The sequence below is a fragment of the Schizosaccharomyces pombe genome (assembly GCF_000002945.2).
Source record: "Schizosaccharomyces pombe strain 972h- genome assembly, chromosome: II".
NCBI classification, from domain to species: domain Eukaryota; kingdom Fungi; phylum Ascomycota; class Schizosaccharomycetes; order Schizosaccharomycetales; family Schizosaccharomycetaceae; genus Schizosaccharomyces; species Schizosaccharomyces pombe.
Genome location: NC_003423.3, coordinates 1255031 through 1269137, shown reverse-complemented (window position 1 = coordinate 1269137; position 14107 = coordinate 1255031). Strand labels below are relative to the sequence as shown.

The window sequence follows — 14107 nt, the reverse complement described above, 5'->3', positions numbered from 1 at the left end:
TAAAGTGATTGAAATTGTGAGAAGTTTGATTAAAAAAAAGTAAACTTGCAGTTCAGGTGAATGGAGAAGTGCAGATTAATTTTTTTTGTAATAAAAAGTAAGAAACCAACGGGGACTCTTTACACAAAAATAAAAATAAAAAATGGGGGAAAGGGGAAACGAGAACTAGGTCAAGACTAAGATTAAAAGGGAAAACTAAAAATCAAGACCAAACTAGGAAAGATGGGATCGTAGCAAATTCACCAAAAAAAAGGAGCGGGAATTTAATGGACCAAAAAAAGCAAAAGAAAAAAATTTTCTAAGCAATTTAGGAAGAGATATTGATTGATGGGAAGAAACTATTGGGGAAATATCGCAGCAATAGTTTGAATAATCAACAAATGTTCCTAAGTAAAAAGACAAGTGTGTAAGTGTAAAGAAACAAACAAACAAATGTCTAAGATGGAGATGTTAGGAGAGAAAATTTTTTTAGTTTCACTTTTCTATGAATTTACGATTAGATATCGTTCTAAGAAAAAAAAGACGAGAGAAACGAAAAAAAAGAAAAAGAAAAGGAAGAAACGATTGTAGATGAGGAAAGGAAGTTGAATCAAACAATTCAACTGAATTTGCTATTCCTAGAGAGAAAGAAACTCGCTACGCTGGTTTGGAAAAGAACCGGAATTTGCGGGAGGGAGTCGCCCTTTTATAGTTCAGTGGCGTCACTTCCGTGGACGGAGGGTTCGGGAAGTGAATTGGGAAAAACGAACCGTCCAGAGGTACGGCCGATCGCGTGATTGACGTCAGACGAGGGGGGGACGAAACGGCATGCGGGAAATGTTAAGGCAACGGAGCGAGGGCAACGGTGAGGATAGGCGAAACGAACGAATGAGAGGACGTGAAGGGCAGATGGATGAATGCGAGCGGCAGGTGAGAAGAGCAACGATTGGTGAGGGGAGGCCAGGAACCGAGAAGATATGGAGGTGGAAGGTAGTGCAAAGGAGTGTGGTAAAAAAACCAGCAATGGAGAGAGGAAGGAGAAATGGTAGTGGATAGGAAAGGATCGTTATAAAGAGGATTTAGTAGGAGAGAAGAGAAGAGAGGAAAACCGTAATAACGAGGAGAAGAAAGAAAAATGGGAGGAAAAGAAGAAAAAAATGAACCAGGAATGAAAGAATGGATGGGCTTTTTGAAGGTTGATTGATTATAGACTAGAAACAAATAATAAACCAAAAAAAAAAATTGATTCGTTGGACATTTGTTGTCAAGATGCTTTTGTTTTGCTTATGGTAGCATTGAATCCTGTTTTTTTTTTTGTCTTTTCATTTCAATAGTTTTTATTTTCTTGTTTTAGTATTTCTTTCCAAACTATTTGGTTTTTGTTATTCCGTTTTTTCTATTTCGCTTTTTAAAGTAATTTCGTTTCTTTTCCTCTATTGTTTTCGTTTCTTTTCTTTCTCTCTGTGCTTTCATACTTTTTGCGAAAAGAAATAAAAAAAAAAGTAAACAAAGCATGGACAGCATAGACAACAGATAAGAAGGATGAAAAACCCTCTACTTACCAACATAACGCATCATAAACCCATTACAATGCAATTCATTACAATCCATTACATGGAAACGTGGCAGGATGGAAGAAATCCACAATAGCAATAGGGTTGATTTGTGACGACAAGAGCCGGGAAGGAGAAGAGGAAATTTTCCTTCTTGACTACCGTGAATAGAGGAGGCAGACAGTAGAGCCAGCAGCAGCATCGGCGACGGTATGCAAAGGACGGTAGAAAGGAAATTAAGGTAAGCAGCAGGTGGAAGGGTGAATCATGATGACGGGTGGCAGAGAAATGTAGACGAATGTTGACGGAGGAGGTAGACGAATGAATGTTTTGTTTTGTCGAAAAATCGTCATGACAGCAGCGGATTACAGCGGAAGTGGATTACAGAGGAAGAAGCATTACAGAGGTAGGGGTAGGGCATTAGGCATTACAGAAGTTGAGCATCACCAGCGGTAAAATGGGTTTGATTGTGCAGGTAGTTTAGTGTAGTGAGCTGTAAGTTGGAACTGTCGATTTTTACTTTTTGTGTCTTAATCACTACTCTGTGTGTGTGTGTGTGTGTCATTCCTCTTTGTGTTAATTCTACCACTCTATCTATTTCTCTCTCTTTGTCTTTCTCTATCATTACTCTCTCTCTCTCTCTCTCTCTCCCACCTCTCGTCTCGCCATGCACATACCTTAAAGCAAGTTTCCATCCATTATGTATGGTAGTCCAGCGTATGTTCGGTAAGCGAATATTGCATGGCGCATTGCACAACTTTAAGAGTGTTGGATAACGTTTTGTATGCATCCAGTATGCCAGCACACCTTTGTGACCCATAAAGAAGCGACGATGCTGATTGGTAGACGGCAGTTTGCAAGTAACATACCAGCCGAGTTTTTTCGGGTAACGAGTATCGAGACGAGACCGGCAGAAAAGAGTGATAGGAGAGCAGCGAGAGGCAGGAAGGGAGAGAGAGAAGAGAAGAGAGAGAAGAAGAAGGAGAGGAATGGAAAGAGGAGGAAAAAGTAAAAAATAAATGAAAATAAAAATAAAAAATAAAAAATAAATAAATAGAAAATATAAAGTAAATAAATAAAGTAAAAATTAGAAAGAAATGAAAAAGAAACCAACTAAGAAAGAAATGAAACTTCAGTAGTAAATATGTAAAAACAATAAAAATTCTAAATGAAATATATTCTTGAATATAATAAAAAAAATAAATAAATAAATAAATAAAAAATTTGAAATGAAAATTCACTGTAAACAAATTTATCAGACTCATTTTGTATATGATGCATAAATTAATACTATTTAATTCTTTTTTTTTTTTTTTAATATTTTTTTCTATCATCAATAAAACCATTTCCTACTTTTTTTTCTATACTTCCACACGATAGTACACAAATAAAACAAAAAATGAATGAATTCAGAAAAAATGGTTGAACGAGAATTGATTACAAATAGATTTCATTAACCATTTTATTTTGTTTTACTTCACTTTTTATTTACTTTAATTTTATTTTATTTTTCATTCCTATTCATCCTTTTTATTCCTATTATCTGTTGCTTTTCATTTCCTCCTTTGCTTTCTCTCTTGTCCCGCTACAACAATCCCTAAATAACCTTAAAGCTTTTACTGCTCCCACTCTGCCCATCTGTCTCTCTCGTTCTACCTTCTTCCACCATATACCGCACTTTGCTCCCTTTCAATAAACCTCTTTCACTCTCACTGATCCATAGTACTCTTTTTCTCTTCTTTCACCTTGTTTTACTCTCCTTGACTTTCCTTGCATTTCTTTGGCTTTCCTTGCACTTCTCTCCTTCTCTCTATATCACATACCGAAACAAATTCTTTCACCCCTTTCCTCGTTATTCAGAAAATTTCCATCTCTTTCCATATTTGACCCATTTGACTAGCTAAGCATTCTTGCTGTGTCTAATTTTACTTTTTGCTCTTTTCGTTTCCCCTTTTTCCTCCTTCGTAATCCTTCTTTTTCGTACTGCACTCCCTTGCCTTATACATGTACCGATGCCATACTCCCATCTCATCCCATCCGATAAGCGGCAGTCGCGACCAGCTCATGCTGGTGATGGTAACGAGATTTGTCCAACAATTCATTAAACATCATACTGTGGAACAAGACCGTACAGCAGAGTGCAGTAAAGGATTTGCTAAAGGAGAGAAGAACCCGACCGTTTCAGTAGAGTAGAGTAGAGAGGAAAGAGGAAAGGATGATACATCATTACTTTGAATACGATACAACACAATTCTTTCAGTACAATGTAATTCACTTCTATGCAATGCAGTCCACTTCTATGCAATTCAGTCCAGCGCAATGCAATTCCATACATTTCATTTCAATTCATAATTTCATATACTAGCATACGATGAGATGTCCAATTTATTAAATACGTTTTCTCTTTCTCCCTCCCTTTTCACGAAAAGGCAAGAAAAGCCTTCTTGTTCATCATACGGTATGCTTGCAATTTTTAAGTGGGTGTAAATAAACAGACACACAACGCATAATGAGATGATGAAGAATTTCAATACAAACTGATTTGTACAAAAAAAATTAAATTATAAAAAGAAAATCTATTCAATTCAATTCAATTCGTGAAAAAATAAAAAAAATAAAAAATTCGAAATAAAATTACATTAAATTAATTAACGTAAACTGAAATAAATCAATTACTAAATGTAGAAAAGGTATGGTCTTATTTATTTCATCATATATATATATATATTTTTTTTTGAAATACATTTGCTTTGATTCTTAAGAAATAAATTTTTTGTCAAAAAAATTTCCAAAAAAAAAAAAAAAAAAAAAAAAGGCTTCAGAAGTTTGAATGAATTTTGTTTCTTCAAAGTTTTAATTGATTTCAATTCCTCAAATATTAAATAATTTTTTAAACAACAAATTTCTTCGTGTTTTACTCACTTGTGGATGATTCATCATTTCTCACCGTTACTATTCCTTTCCTTTTTCAATCTTTAATCCTTTCTTTATTCAGTTGTATCCTTTTCCTTTTCATCACTCTTATCCCTTTCTCCTTTACATTTTACAATCAAACTCCATACTTCGCTCTCCTTTCAACAAACTATCCTACACGAATTTATTTATCTATTTCTCACTTTTTTTTCGCCTCTTGTAGCCTTTCCTGCACTTAATCATTGTTTTCCCTTTATTTACTCTTTTTTCAATATCTCTAGCTTTTGCAAAAGTCATCCGTTTTCGCTCGTTCTTTCGTTTTTCATCCATTTTCATTGTTTCTCTATTCATTTCCTTCTTTTTCATACCATTTCACCCATCTTTTCATACCATTTAACCCATCTTTTCCCGCCCATCTTCTTCCTATTCTTCGTTTTTCTTTTACCATCCAAAATTCTCTTTCATTAGCCTGCTGTAAACCGATTATAAGCATGATCGCTATAGTCGCCGCTGACACAGACTTATTGAGCCAAGAACAACGTCATTCCATGATCAACGCTATGACTGCTATCTAACCACCAACCACCGACTTGACTTTTACCATATAAAAGCAAAGCTTTCCAACTAACAACTTTCTAACAGTTTCGTAAGTGAAACATATTGACTTTCCTCTCAACAACTCGTGAAGGTCTCTTTTTGTATTTACCCATTCTACTTTTATTTTTTCTTTCGATCAATATCTCCCTTAAAAGTTAACCCTTTTGGAACTTGGCTTTGGATTTAATACATATACATTTTATTTATCCTACAGCAAAATCCAAAAATCTTTTATTCACTTTTTTAAGTCTTTGTTACAAAGTATTTCGCTCTTCCGAAAAGTCGTCCTTTACTAGCTATTTTCTTTAGTCGGCACTTTTCAGAATTAGTTTTCTTTAAATTTTCTCTATTTTTTACTATATCTTAAAAAAAAAACACTTGCACCCTTTTTTAGTTTAAAAGGTTTCTCTTTTTTTTTAAGGCTTCTTTTGATTCTTAGTAACTGTTTTACCTTAAGTTGTTATTTTAAAATTGAATATAACACGCAAATCATGTCTGAACAACATTCATTAAACCCCTTTGAATCCGGTTCCGTCACTGCTTCCGATGTCGCCGCTGCTAAATCCGGTGCTGAGGACCTTGTAAATACTTTGACTGCTCACACCGTTCACCCTTCCACCGAATTGCCCTCTGCCACTTCATTTCCCTCTGCTCTCCCCAACTCTGAGAATCCCGTTATTCAAAACATCTCTTCTTCCTCTTCCGAGCCCCACCACACCTCTCAATCCACACCTGGCGAGACAAGCAGTCCCGTCTGCCCAGTTTCCGGCGCTCACGGAGGTGCCGACAAAAAATGCCCTGCTTTGGAGGCCGGTTGCCCTTTTACCAACACTACTAAGCAAAACGTCGATCCTGAGATCTCTAATGCTTTGTGGTCTGTGTTGACTTGGAAGAACACCTCTTGCAGTTTCTCTACCTTGATGAGTATTCTTGCTCTCGTTTATGTCCCTTCTTGGATCAATCTTCCTCGCCTCTTTTTCAGAACTTTCCGTTATGTCTTTTTGATTACCTCCATCATTGAATTCGGTGGTCTTTTCGCTTCCAACGGTAAGCGTGGTGTCTTGTCTCACTTCCGTTCCTCCTACATCACCTGCGACTCCAAGGCTCTTGATAGGATTGTCAACTCAATTGTCGACATTTTCAACGTTATGTTGATTCAATTCCAACGTATCTTGTTTGCTGAGAGCCCTATTTTGACCTTTACTGCCTCTGTTGCTGCTTTTATTGAGTTTTTCCTTAGTGGCTTCCTTTCCTACAAGTCTCTCTTTGTTTGGAATGTTTTGTTTGCCTTCATCCTTCCCAGATTGTATGTATGCAATGAGCGCTCTATCAAGCATTTGGTTGCTTCCCTTGAGAGATCTGGTGATAAACTTAAAAAGCAAGCTACTGAGACTATAAACACCACTGTTAACAAGTAAACCTCTGCGGGATAATTTGTTTGATTGTTTCTGTCAGGTTGCGCTTGATTTTTATTTGGTTCGCTTCCTCGTTTATTTTAAGGTTTCAATAGTATCTTTTGCAAAAAAATGCAAGGGTAATAACCATGGTTTTGTTTTCAACTTTGAAAATGTGTTGCTGTGTTGTGTTGCGTTTCAAAAGTGTTGTATTATGACTTGAATTAGGAGATTGAATGCGTTTTCTCAATTATTTTGCTTATGACTATGAGTGTTTATTTTCATAAATACGTCTTTCTCATCTCGATATATTGTAAATGTAACAGGTTCGGCTCAATCTCTCATTTCTCTTCTGAGTTGCAAACTATTGCAGTGTGGTTGAAGTTCTTGTTGCTTTGCTCAATATGATGCTATTTTATTATATTTTCTCTGCTTCGTTTAATACCCAACGTACTTATTATTCGTAATTTAATCTCGTAATTACTCCGTGTTGTTTTGTAGGTCCTCCTCGTATTCCTTATTGCTGCTCTTTTCGAAAAAAAAAATATATATATATATTTTCCATAACTAAAATGGGTCTGTGGACGAAAAAATCTATTTTGTTTAACCAAATGACTAAAGTATTTGTTAACCAAAAATTATTATTTTTTTTCCACTACTTCGTATTTAATACAGCCGATCATACAGTAAAGTGCTGATTACACTCGCATGATCGTTGTCTGCTCTCACCACAAGTCATTCACTTATATCAATGTTGTGCCAGCTTTTTACGTTTAAGCTCAAAATTTCCTTTGTATCCATATATTAGGATTATTGAAATTCAATTTATTGTCAATTTATCATGCCGCAACGCTATTATACATGAGTTCCAAGAAAGTCAAATACAATCCTCGAAAAAGCGCATCTCAAAATGAAGCTACCTCAGCTTCAGCAGGTAGCAAAGCTTTTGGATTTAATTCCGCGAAAAAGGAGAAACTTCATAGAATGGCGCTGTCTATGGAAGCAATTGAAGATGTTGAGGATCAATCGTTCAATGGCAAGTCTTCCAATCTAGTCAGAAAGCGTCGGGGTTTGGATGAAGACATTGATGAATTTTCTTCTTCATCAGAGGATGAAAGAAAGCCTGCTCGACATCCTCAAAGCTCCTCTCAAAAACCATTTGCTAGCTCTACATACAACGTAGAGCTTCCAACATCTCCGACTAAAATTACCAATATCGGTCAGTCAAGCCCTAGAGCATTGCGCTACCTGTCTCCAGAATCTCAGAGAATAAAAAACGCCAAGATGAAGTCGCCTATTTCAACACATCTGGCTAAATATTCTATTCATCACATGGGTACTCCACCATCTAAACCGTCATTCTTGAGTTCTAGCGTGTCTTCCCCTGCATCTAGTAAACAAAAATCACTTTTCCAGTGCACAAAAGATCTCGAGAAGAGATATATCAATCGTGTTCATCGTTCATCTGAAACTGAGCTTGTGCAACTTTCTTCCATTAAAGTTCTCGATCGATTTCTCTCTGACATATATCTAGTTGAAGCTGAAAAAAATGAGGAAAAATGCACAGTTTTACTTCTAAAACGTTCTAATACTGATGTAGACAATAGTAGCTCTCTATCTCTTACTTTACCTTTGTGTAAATTTACCAAAAATGGGCATCAAGTACACATACATCCTTGCTGATTCATATATAATGCTTTTTGCTATATTTACACAAAGCGTAAAGTTCATTGTGATATATTTATTTGTCATATATATATATTTTTTACAAGTATCTTAATCTACGACATTTATGAAAGGTGGTTTTCTGTTTAATCTAATTAATTTTTCAACCTGAGGTTCCTGCGTACCTTTTAGCAACCCATTTAAACGGTTTAGCATGTCAACAGTAGCATGGCTTAATTACTATTAATTACTTAAATTGTTTATAAATTAGGCTTTAAAAAGATTGAGAAAGGACATCTATGGTTACCCTTTCCTGTACACTAGAAGACCTTCTTAATCCATTTACCTTCATACGTATTCATCACCAACCAACCGCTCCTTTCATAAAACTTTTGAATGAGCACAATAGAAGCAATATATCTTGTAGACACTAATGGGTATGCGTTAGCTGTTTATTTACTTTATTAATCAAGTTGACTAGGGCGTTACTACTCCAGTTGGAGTCTCGAGGAAGGACATCTCCCATAACGTTAGAACATATAAAAAACGAACTTTTTCGCTACAAACTTCGAAATGAGGAGCCTCCATTTATATTACATAACAAAAATTTTTTGATATTTCAAGAGTTAGAGGAAGATGTGCGTTTGTGTATTCCTACAACTTGCGACACTGAGCCTCTCTACATTCATGATATTATGAGACGCATTGTGGATGTAGTTAAAACATTTTTTGGTGGGTTTAATGCTTCAAAGGTCGAGAAAAATGTTTGCGTTATTGTCCAGCTATTAGCTGAAATGATTGATTATGGATATGCAACTTGTATGGAACCAAATGCATTGCAGGACATTGTACCACTCCCTAGCTTTATGAATAAGTTTATGGCAGTTACTGGTCTACAAACGTATGTTATTTAGTTTTCTGTTTTTGCAGTGCTAACCGCATGATTTAGAAATACACCGACTCTTGCAAGAGATACCGTTCCTTGGAGAACAGCTAAAGCAAAATATGCAACCAATGAATTTTTTATTCATGTACTTGAACGCGTATCAGCCGTTTACCAGCCTAACGGAAAACTTGCTTTTGGCACAGTTAAAAGTGATATGGAATGCAAATGTCAAATATCTGGTATGCCTTTACTTTTGCTGAGTTTGAGACCCGGCACAAAACTAGGGAATGTTCGGTTCCACCAGTCAGTCAATTTAAAAAGATGGAAACAACATCCGGATCAGATTGAATTCATTCCACCGGACGGAAAATTTACATTAGCTTCTTTTCAAACAGACTTTGCTACCCAGAAATCTTTGCCTGTTGTTGTTGAAGCAAAAAATAAGTTGGATGGAAGGTTCGAAGTACGTATTCGAAACACCGGGAAAAAATCCGTTGAAAATTTAAAAATCCTAATAACTATTCCTCAAGCTCTAAAGAGCGTTACGGTTACCGAGGGAAATTATATTTTTCGTGCTTCCAAGTATACTCATATGGAAGAAGGTATTCTGGAGTGGTCGGTAAAAAAATTAGCTTGGACATCCCCGGCCTTAGTGTTGACAGGATTCCTGGCCCCCTTAAAGAAAGATGCCAATTCAACCGAAGAGTCAAGTAGCTACTCTAAGCTTGAGCACCTTGATTTACAATATAAACTTCAAGGATCAACCCTTCATAATTTTAAAGTAGAGTCATTGAAGATGCTTAATCATCCAGATAAAAAATCTTATAAAGGGGTCAAGCATACAATTATTGCACAAAATGTTTCATTTCGTTTTCGGTAATAATTAATTTACTTTCTATCTACCCGTTTGTTTATTATATATTATTCATATAAATTTCATTTTCTTAGTTATCACTAATGATTATAATAATTATTTTCCACACAAAGCCTCATTCATTGAAACGATACATATAGTCTATATATATTAGGATACACAATTAATGCCAAATGACTTCTGTTAATTTGTAGTTAAATTATTAAGTTAAACGATTTTATCCAAGGACAATTTTTTTGAAATATCTAATAATACAAGCATGTCTTTGAGTATTGCCATTGGTCTATCAATACCAACTAATTCTGTTTGTTGATACATTGTGTATAACTGCTTCAACGTTGTGTAAAATAGCTCTTTATCAAAGTTGCGATCACTTTCACGAAGGGCCGAACCCAAAAATGAGACCCATGCTCGTAGATGTAGCTTCTGTCTGATTTTGTTTTTCGGAAGGGAAGTGGGTAAAAGTTGAGTTAGCTGTTTAGTAAACTCACAACGTGTATGGCGTATGTTAATTCCAATACCTATTCCTTTCATAAGTATATATTGGCTCAGGCAATACCGGAGATTGGAGGCGCCTAAGTTTCCAAAGAAAAGATCTTGTTGTTTCGCATTCAGTTTTGAAAAACGTTCGTCGAGTTTGCTAAGAAAATGAAAAGCGTCTGTCAGATGTACAACAAAAAATCTTCCCTTCGGAAGCATAGCCCATATAAGGCATAAGAGTTTGGCACCTAGGTTTGCTAGTCTTGATGTTCCTTCAAAACTATTTGAACCTCGACTTTCTGTTTTAGCAGGTGCTTTGGACATACTTGTTGCAAAAGGTGATTCCATTGTTTGCTGGGGAAGAGTGAAACAGGAGAAGCAAATTCTGATGGCATCTTGAAGTTCACACAAATCTTCTCCCATGTATTTTTTCATCAACGCAGATCCGTTTTCCTCAGCATCGATCTCTAATATCCTTAACCATATGTCCATCAAGGACATCCAACGTTCAAGGTCAGGAGGACGAGAAGACATGTATGCAATTAGATCCCAATAATCAACATCTTGGGTAAATAAGCATTGGTTGGAGAAAATCTTCAGATAATTTTCTTTAGGCATATCGTTGTCCGATAGATCATTTTCAAATGACCATGCGTCAAAGTTGATTTTGCTTCTGTTCTCAACCACCTGCTGTAATATCCAATTACAGCTTTCTTGAATATTAGAAGAGGTAGGATATTCTGGGTGGACTAGAAGAGTTATGCACATTCGTATATAACAAGCTGGAATTGGTATAGAGGTCGTCGATAGAAGATATTCTAAAACATCTAATGATTTTGGCAACAAGTCTTCTTCAATACAAAGCTCTATTATTGCCTTTAGAGCCGAGTTCATTTTGAAATGGCGTAAGCAATCTTTGCTACTTTATATGTAAAAGAAGCCAGATATGGAAGAGATATCTTATTTCTTAAAACGATTTTCTTTGTAAAAGAGCATTTAACATGTGCCCTATTTACAGTCTTGTGATTATTATTGAATGGTTTGATTCACGAATTTTATATTGTAACAAAATGCAGAATTCTCAGTTTGAAGTTTTTACGCGACAGAAGAAATATATTCAAAAAGAGGGAAAGAGGAGGACCCCAAATGAGCAGTATTTTAAAAGGAAGCTTTCAACGATAAGGTTTGTAACCAAGGAAGACAACATCTGCAAAAATTATTTCGTAAAAAAAAAATTAAAAAAAAAATCACTTTTCAAATTATAAAAACATTATTCTTTTAATGTACTAGCAGATAGTACCTTTGAAAGCTAGTAGATAAAAGTTTCGCTGCTGTTATGAAATTGGTGGAGAGTCCTTGGAACCGTTATTAGTCAGGTATCTAGCTAATCTGATCCTGTCCTCCACCAAGATGGCCGACTTTCAGGATGAATTGTTGGCATTAGCTGGTATTGATGACTCAGATGTTGCTTCAAACCGTAAAAGGGCTCATGATGATTTGTAAGAAAGCAAATTTATCGGATTGACCTTGCTAACAAAACATATTTTAGAGATGATGTGTTGAGCAGCAGTTCAGACGAAGACAATAATGAAAATGTTGGACAGGATTATGCGGAAGAGTCTGGAGGAGAAGGAAATGAGAAGTCGGAAGACGAATTTGAAGAAAAATTCAAAAACCCGTATCGTCTAGAGGGCAAGTTTAAAGATGAAGCAGACAGAGCAAAGTACGTTGATTTTTACATTTTTCATAAAGTTGTCTAACCAAATAAAGGATAATGGCAATGACGGAAATTGAGAGAGAGAGTATTCTCTTCGAACGTGAAGAAGAAATTTCAAAGTTGATGGAAAGGCGTGAATTGGCAATTCGCCTCCATCAGCAAAATGCTCAGTATATGGCGCAATCTACTAGAAGGTCTACTCGTGACAAGCCTTTAACTTCAGCAGCCGCTGGCAAACGTGATAAGCTTACTGAGCTGAAAAAGCGCCGCCAGGAACGTTCAGCTAGAAGCGTCTCTGAAAGAACTAGAAAAAGGAGCCCTGTTTCCGATTATGAAGAACAGAATGAGTCGGAGAAGAGCGAAGAAGAGGAAGGTTACTCTCCCAGCTATGCTGAGGAAAAAGTTGAACAAGTTTCAAAAGATAATGCATCCGCCAATTTGTACGATTTAAATGCAATTCGTCTTGGGCGTAAACATGTCGCGGAGTACATGTATCATCCTATCTTTGAGTCCACCGTCACTGGATGCTTTGTTCGGGTTAAAATTGGTGAGCGTGATGGACAAGGTGTATATCGCTTATGTCAAGTCAAGGGTATTTTAGAAAGCAGAAAGCCGTATCGTGTTGATGGTGTTTTAACTAAAGTTTCACTGGAATGTTTTCATGGTCGCTCGAAAAGAGTGTTCGATGTCAACGTCTTATCAAATGAGCCTTTTTCCGACCATGATTTCCAACGATGGCATCACCAAATGATGGAAGATAAGCTTTCCATGCCCTCTAAAAATTTTGTACAACGAAAGCTGAATGACCTCAGGGATATGAGTAAATACGTTTTAAGCGAAAAGGAGGTTTCTGATATTATTAACAGGAAGAAAGAGTTATCGCGTGTTCCTTCGAACATCGCTGCTGAAAAGACCCGTCTTCGTCAAAGGAGACAAGCTGCTTATGTTGCTGGTAATGCAGAATTGGTCAAGGAGATTGACGATCAATTAAACACTTTGGAAGAACTTTCCATGGGATCTAACCAAAATAGTAATTCTGCCATGGATCAACTTGCCAAAGTGAATGAACGTAATCGACGCCGCAACCATACCGAAATTCGCCTGGCAGAGCAGCGTATGAATGAAGAACGAAGACGCCTCTCAGCAGCGGCTACTGCCACACCAATGTCTGCACCTACTTCCGTACTGACGGGAACAAGTCCTCAACCTTCACCTTCCCTTTCTACCTCCATTATGTCTACCCCAAAGCTGAACCCCAGTGAATCAGTCGTCGTTGCCTCTGAAAAGGCATCATCTCCTGACCTGAGTCCTAAGCTATTACCTTCTGAATCCCAAATTTTTGACGAAGGCATTGCAGTGACTCAAACCCCGAACACGTTGGAGGACAAAGATTTCAAACTTCACGAAAAAGCTGTTCACGGAATTGATGATATTATTGCTACTGTGGATTTTGGCATTGATATCAACATTTAATTCTCAGTATTCTCGCGTTTTATTTATTATTATCCTAGTTTGCAAAAATCATCCAGGATTATATAAACCTGTCAGCTTTTTTCTTGTTTGTTTAGCTTTTGAAAATCCCTCCTACATAAAATTTACTGTTTCCGTTACTTTGGTTTAGAGTAGTGGAATATTAATTCAGAGGAAAGATTCTAATGCAGCCGTATTGCCTTCCTCTTGATGTTGACAATGATTTTGAATGAAGTTTCGTTTTTATAATTATTTTTTTGCTTTTTTTCTTATTAGATCTTTATCTTCCTTTTGTTTTTGGTTTTTTCACACCTTAATTTTTGGTTTAAAATTGTAGTTGAGAAACCATTCTCACATTTTTTTGTCATTTTTCTAGTTTTAAATTTTATGAAACTTTTAAATATGAAACCGGTACTATTAAATAAATTACTCCCTTGGACTAGGGTTGTTTTTTGAAATGTCTAAATTATGGAGGATATCAAACTCAGTTGACAGTAAAACTATGTTTAATTCTCGAGCTCATTGCTAATTTTTTTTTAAAAAAAAAAATAAAAATTAAGAGCAATTATTACTGATTAA

The 14107-nt window shown here is 36.1% G+C and overlaps 5 protein-coding genes, 9 long non-coding RNA genes and 1 pseudogene across 15 annotated transcripts; 8 read left to right on the top strand and 7 right to left on the bottom strand.

Moving 5' to 3' along the window:
• Positions 1 to 23: 23 nt before the first annotated feature.
• Positions 24 to 342, top strand: SPOM_SPNCRNA.5104. Its single transcript, NR_194460.1, has one exon. It is a non-coding gene; the product is annotated as a non-coding RNA (long non-coding RNA).
• Positions 343 to 685: 343 nt separating this feature from the next.
• SPOM_SPBC31A8.02 lies at positions 686 to 1045 on the bottom strand (annotated as a pseudogene). The gene has a single exon. A coding segment is annotated over exon 1 (360 nt).
• Positions 1046 to 1208: 163 nt separating this feature from the next.
• SPOM_SPNCRNA.1425 lies at positions 1209 to 2541 on the top strand. Its single transcript, NR_150307.1, has one exon. It is a non-coding gene; the product is annotated as a non-coding RNA (long non-coding RNA).
• On the bottom strand, positions 1236 to 2510 carry SPOM_SPNCRNA.5103. The gene has a single exon (NR_194459.1). It is a non-coding gene; the product is annotated as a non-coding RNA (long non-coding RNA).
• Positions 2542 to 2873: 332 nt separating the features above from the next.
• On the top strand, positions 2874 to 4186 carry SPOM_SPNCRNA.1424. The gene has a single exon (NR_150306.1). It is a non-coding gene; the product is annotated as a non-coding RNA (long non-coding RNA).
• On the bottom strand, positions 3015 to 3738 carry SPOM_SPNCRNA.5102. Its single transcript, NR_194458.1, has one exon. It is a non-coding gene; the product is annotated as a non-coding RNA (long non-coding RNA).
• A 78-nt stretch (positions 4187 to 4264) lies between the features above and the next one.
• Positions 4265 to 5024, top strand: SPOM_SPNCRNA.1423. Its single transcript, NR_150305.1, has one exon. It is a non-coding gene; the product is annotated as a non-coding RNA, possible alternative UTR (long non-coding RNA).
• On the bottom strand, positions 4433 to 4990 carry SPOM_SPNCRNA.5101. The gene has a single exon (NR_194457.1). It is a non-coding gene; the product is annotated as a non-coding RNA (long non-coding RNA).
• A 509-nt stretch (positions 5025 to 5533) lies between the features above and the next one.
• Positions 5534 to 6840, top strand: rtn1 (reticulon Rtn1; the record flags this gene model as incomplete). Its single annotated transcript, NM_001021421.4, has 1 exon — positions 5534 to 6840. One exon carries the CDS (start codon positions 5534 to 5536, stop codon positions 6458 to 6460), a length of 927 nt encoding a protein of 308 aa, NP_001018789.2. The 3' UTR covers positions 6461 to 6840.
• Positions 6732 to 6963, bottom strand: SPOM_SPNCRNA.5100. Its single transcript, NR_194456.1, has one exon. It is a non-coding gene; the product is annotated as a non-coding RNA (long non-coding RNA).
• Positions 6964 to 7166: 203 nt separating this feature from the next.
• On the top strand, positions 7167 to 8224 carry dbl7. Its single transcript, NM_001021420.3, has one exon. The coding sequence runs from the start codon at positions 7298 to 7300 to the stop codon at positions 8117 to 8119; it is 822 nt and encodes a 273-aa protein (NP_595510.1). The 5' UTR covers positions 7167 to 7297; the 3' UTR covers positions 8120 to 8224.
• A 240-nt stretch (positions 8225 to 8464) lies between these two features.
• Positions 8465 to 9949, top strand: apm3 (AP-3 adaptor complex subunit Apm3). Its single transcript, NM_001021419.3, has 3 exons — positions 8465 to 8538; positions 8583 to 9002; positions 9051 to 9949. Exons 1-3 carry the CDS (start codon positions 8498 to 8500, stop codon positions 9865 to 9867), a joined length of 1278 nt encoding a protein of 425 aa, NP_595509.1. The 5' UTR covers positions 8465 to 8497; the 3' UTR covers positions 9868 to 9949.
• On the bottom strand, positions 8743 to 9579 carry SPOM_SPNCRNA.5099. The gene has a single exon (NR_194455.1). It is a non-coding gene; the product is annotated as a non-coding RNA (long non-coding RNA).
• nse5 (Smc5-6 complex non-SMC subunit Nse5) lies at positions 9946 to 11235 on the bottom strand (the record flags this gene model as incomplete). The annotated part of the gene is made up of 1 exon (NM_001021418.3): positions 9946 to 11235. The coding sequence occupies one exon, from the start codon at positions 11233 to 11235 to the stop codon at positions 10069 to 10071; it is 1167 nt and encodes a 388-aa protein (NP_595508.1). The 3' UTR covers positions 9946 to 10068.
• A 503-nt stretch (positions 11236 to 11738) lies between these two features.
• prf1 (RNA polymerase II-associated Paf1 complex protein) lies at positions 11739 to 13746 on the top strand. The gene is made up of 3 exons (NM_001021417.3): positions 11739 to 11840; positions 11891 to 12064; positions 12112 to 13746. Exons 1-3 carry the CDS (start codon positions 11752 to 11754, stop codon positions 13529 to 13531), a joined length of 1683 nt encoding a protein of 560 aa, NP_595507.1. The 5' UTR covers positions 11739 to 11751; the 3' UTR covers positions 13532 to 13746.
• Positions 13747 to 14107: the final 361 nt, after the last annotated feature.

Bases quoted from the DNA above. Each gene is read 5' to 3' on its own strand.
- prf1 (NM_001021417.3), top strand. From the start codon at position 11,752: ATGGCCGACTTTCAGGATGAATTGTTGGCATTAGCTGGTATTGATGAC. The intron at 11,841-11,890 runs GTAAGAAAGCAA...AACATATTTTAG, and splicing joins AAAAGGGCTCATGATGATTT to AGATGATGTGTTGAGCAGCA. The intron at 12,065-12,111 runs GTACGTTGATTT...AACCAAATAAAG, and splicing joins GATGAAGCAGACAGAGCAAA to GATAATGGCAATGACGGAAA.
- dbl7 (NM_001021420.3), top strand. From the start codon at position 7,298: ATGAGTTCCAAGAAAGTCAAATACAATCCTCGAAAAAGCGCATCTCAA.
- apm3 (NM_001021419.3), top strand. From the start codon at position 8,498: ATGAGCACAATAGAAGCAATATATCTTGTAGACACTAATGG. The intron at 8,539-8,582 runs GTATGCGTTAGC...CAAGTTGACTAG, and splicing joins TATCTTGTAGACACTAATGG to GGCGTTACTACTCCAGTTGG. The intron at 9,003-9,050 runs GTATGTTATTTA...CGCATGATTTAG, and splicing joins GCAGTTACTGGTCTACAAAC to AAATACACCGACTCTTGCAA.